General features: G+C 47.4%; 1 protein-coding gene across 1 annotated transcript in view; it reads left to right on the forward strand.

The window, feature by feature from the left end:
• Positions 1–1953, forward strand: part of ZMYM2 (zinc finger MYM-type containing 2) — a 92550-nt gene that overhangs the window by 34481 nt on the left and 56116 nt on the right. The window contains exons 4-5 of the mRNA XM_023530713.1: positions 4–197; positions 1375–1540. Of these exons, the coding sequence (XP_023386481.1) occupies positions 4–197; positions 1375–1540 (360 nt within the window). The remainder of the gene's footprint in view (positions 1–3; positions 198–1374; positions 1541–1953) is intronic.

Consider the following 1953-nt stretch of genomic DNA (forward strand, 5'->3'; position numbering starts at 1 on the left):
CAGATTTTCCCGCCTTCCGCCCAGCAGCAACCCACTAAGCCGGTTAAAGTCACTTGTGCAAACTGCAAGAAACCTTTACAGAAGGGACAGACGGCTTACCAACGGAAAGGATCCGCTCACCTCTTCTGTTCCACCACCTGCCTCTCCTCCTTCTCGCACAAGCCTGCTCCAAAGAAACTCTGCGTCATGTGTAAAAAGTAAGCCGCCCCTCTCCGTGGGGCCTGCGGGGCCGCATGTTGGTGGCGTGGGGTTTCAGGGAGCTTGCCAGAGTCTCAGGTGGCTTCAAGGGGTTCTCCGCCTGGCCAGCATCTTCGGACCAGAAAGGCGTCTGACACGGACGGGCTTTGCGGTCGACGCAGGTGCCCAGCCGTGCAACTAGTTTTGTCTGTAAGCTCCAGCGGACTCCCTGAATTTCTAAAGATACATACACGTTTACATTATTAATTATAAGACTTTAGTTCTAAGCAGATAAAATAGTTAAGCAGTTTATGTATGACTAGTTCTATATTAAACTAGATCAGATTTCACACTGTCTTCCTATTGAGATTATTTAAAAATTGGCAAGTCTTTGGATTTACGTGTATTTATGTATGTCGTGAACGTTAAGTCATTAGCGTACTCACTATTGCAGGACAGATGCCAGCTCTCTGACAGCCTTGGAGAGACAGGGTGTTCTCTTCTGCCAGCTTTTAAGTTTGGCTTCGCTAGTTAAAAATAAGCAGAGTCTGGCACCTCCCGTTCAGAGCAGGTGGGTTTTCTTGCACTGTCCGGAGCAGCCCAAGTCAGCAAGGACGGTTTTGGTCCTAGGACTTTGGAAAGGGCTTCGTGCTCTGTACAAGTCCAACAAATTCAAATGCTGGAGCAGTCGTCGCGTGCTCTTTAGACTGCTTTACAGCAGCAGACTTGTAATACTGCCGTACGGGATCCTGAAATTCAGAATGAAAGGAGAATGGCAGAGGTCACCGGTAGTGTCGCTTCCTAACGTTTCTGATTGCAGTGACAGAGCTGTGCGGGATGGTGGGTGGGATCGTTTCGGGTTGTGGGTACGTTTAAGCTCAGTTGCCCTCTCTAGGATGTGTGTCACGGCCCCGTGACCTCGACATCTCCTGCTTTCTACTTACCCGAGGCATTGTAAATTTGTACCTCAGTAAATTGGGCCTTGACGTTAAACGCTATGTAAATAACAACAGCCTTTTTGTTTTTGTTTCTAACATCTGAGAGCCTCGTTAAGGAGTTTGAGGATAAACTAGGTCGTGGCAAGCATTTAATAGTATAAAGCTTTGCTTCCGTGGAAATTGAAAATGTCAGTTATTGCTCTTACGTTCGACTTTTTGGAAATAGAATTTGACTCCAAGTCGCTGCTCTCATTTTCAGAGACATAACCGCCATGAAGGGGACCATTGTTGCCCAGGTGGACTCAAGCGAGTCCTTCCAGGAGTTCTGCAGCACATCCTGCCTGTCCCTCTACGAGGACAAACAGAGCCCCGCCAAGGGGGCGCTGAATAAGTCGAGGTGTACGATCTGCGGTAAACTGACAGAGGTCTGTGTTTCGTGCTTTGTCACTTAGCTCCAACGGGCGTATCTTGACAGTTGCGATGCTCTTTCACGAGTGTGTATTTCCTTAAACGTGAGGAGGTGTGAAGTGGATCTGAGTACCCCATAGGGAGAACGATCTAGGAAGAGTTAAACTATAATACAATACAAAGTGCAATTTATTACTTTTACCTGAGGTGAGGTGTGCTCACCGACACAACCGTAGTGTTTGAACAAAGAGGCCGACTACGTAAGAAAGACAAGCTTGCTTAAGAGGTAGAACCCGTGGAGGGAGTTTTTTTTACAACTTCACGTTGTCAACGTGGTATTAAGTGTTTGCATTTGGTTGAAGCAACCTGTGTACACATGCCCCACTGGAATTATTTATAAGCTGGGTTCTCGACTCCCTTTTCCAGAGCA

Source organism: Pteropus vampyrus, unplaced genomic scaffold (genome assembly GCF_000151845.1).
Source record: "Pteropus vampyrus isolate Shadow unplaced genomic scaffold, Pvam_2.0 Scaffold52, whole genome shotgun sequence".
Lineage (NCBI taxonomy): Eukaryota > Metazoa > Chordata > Mammalia > Chiroptera > Pteropodidae > Pteropus > Pteropus vampyrus.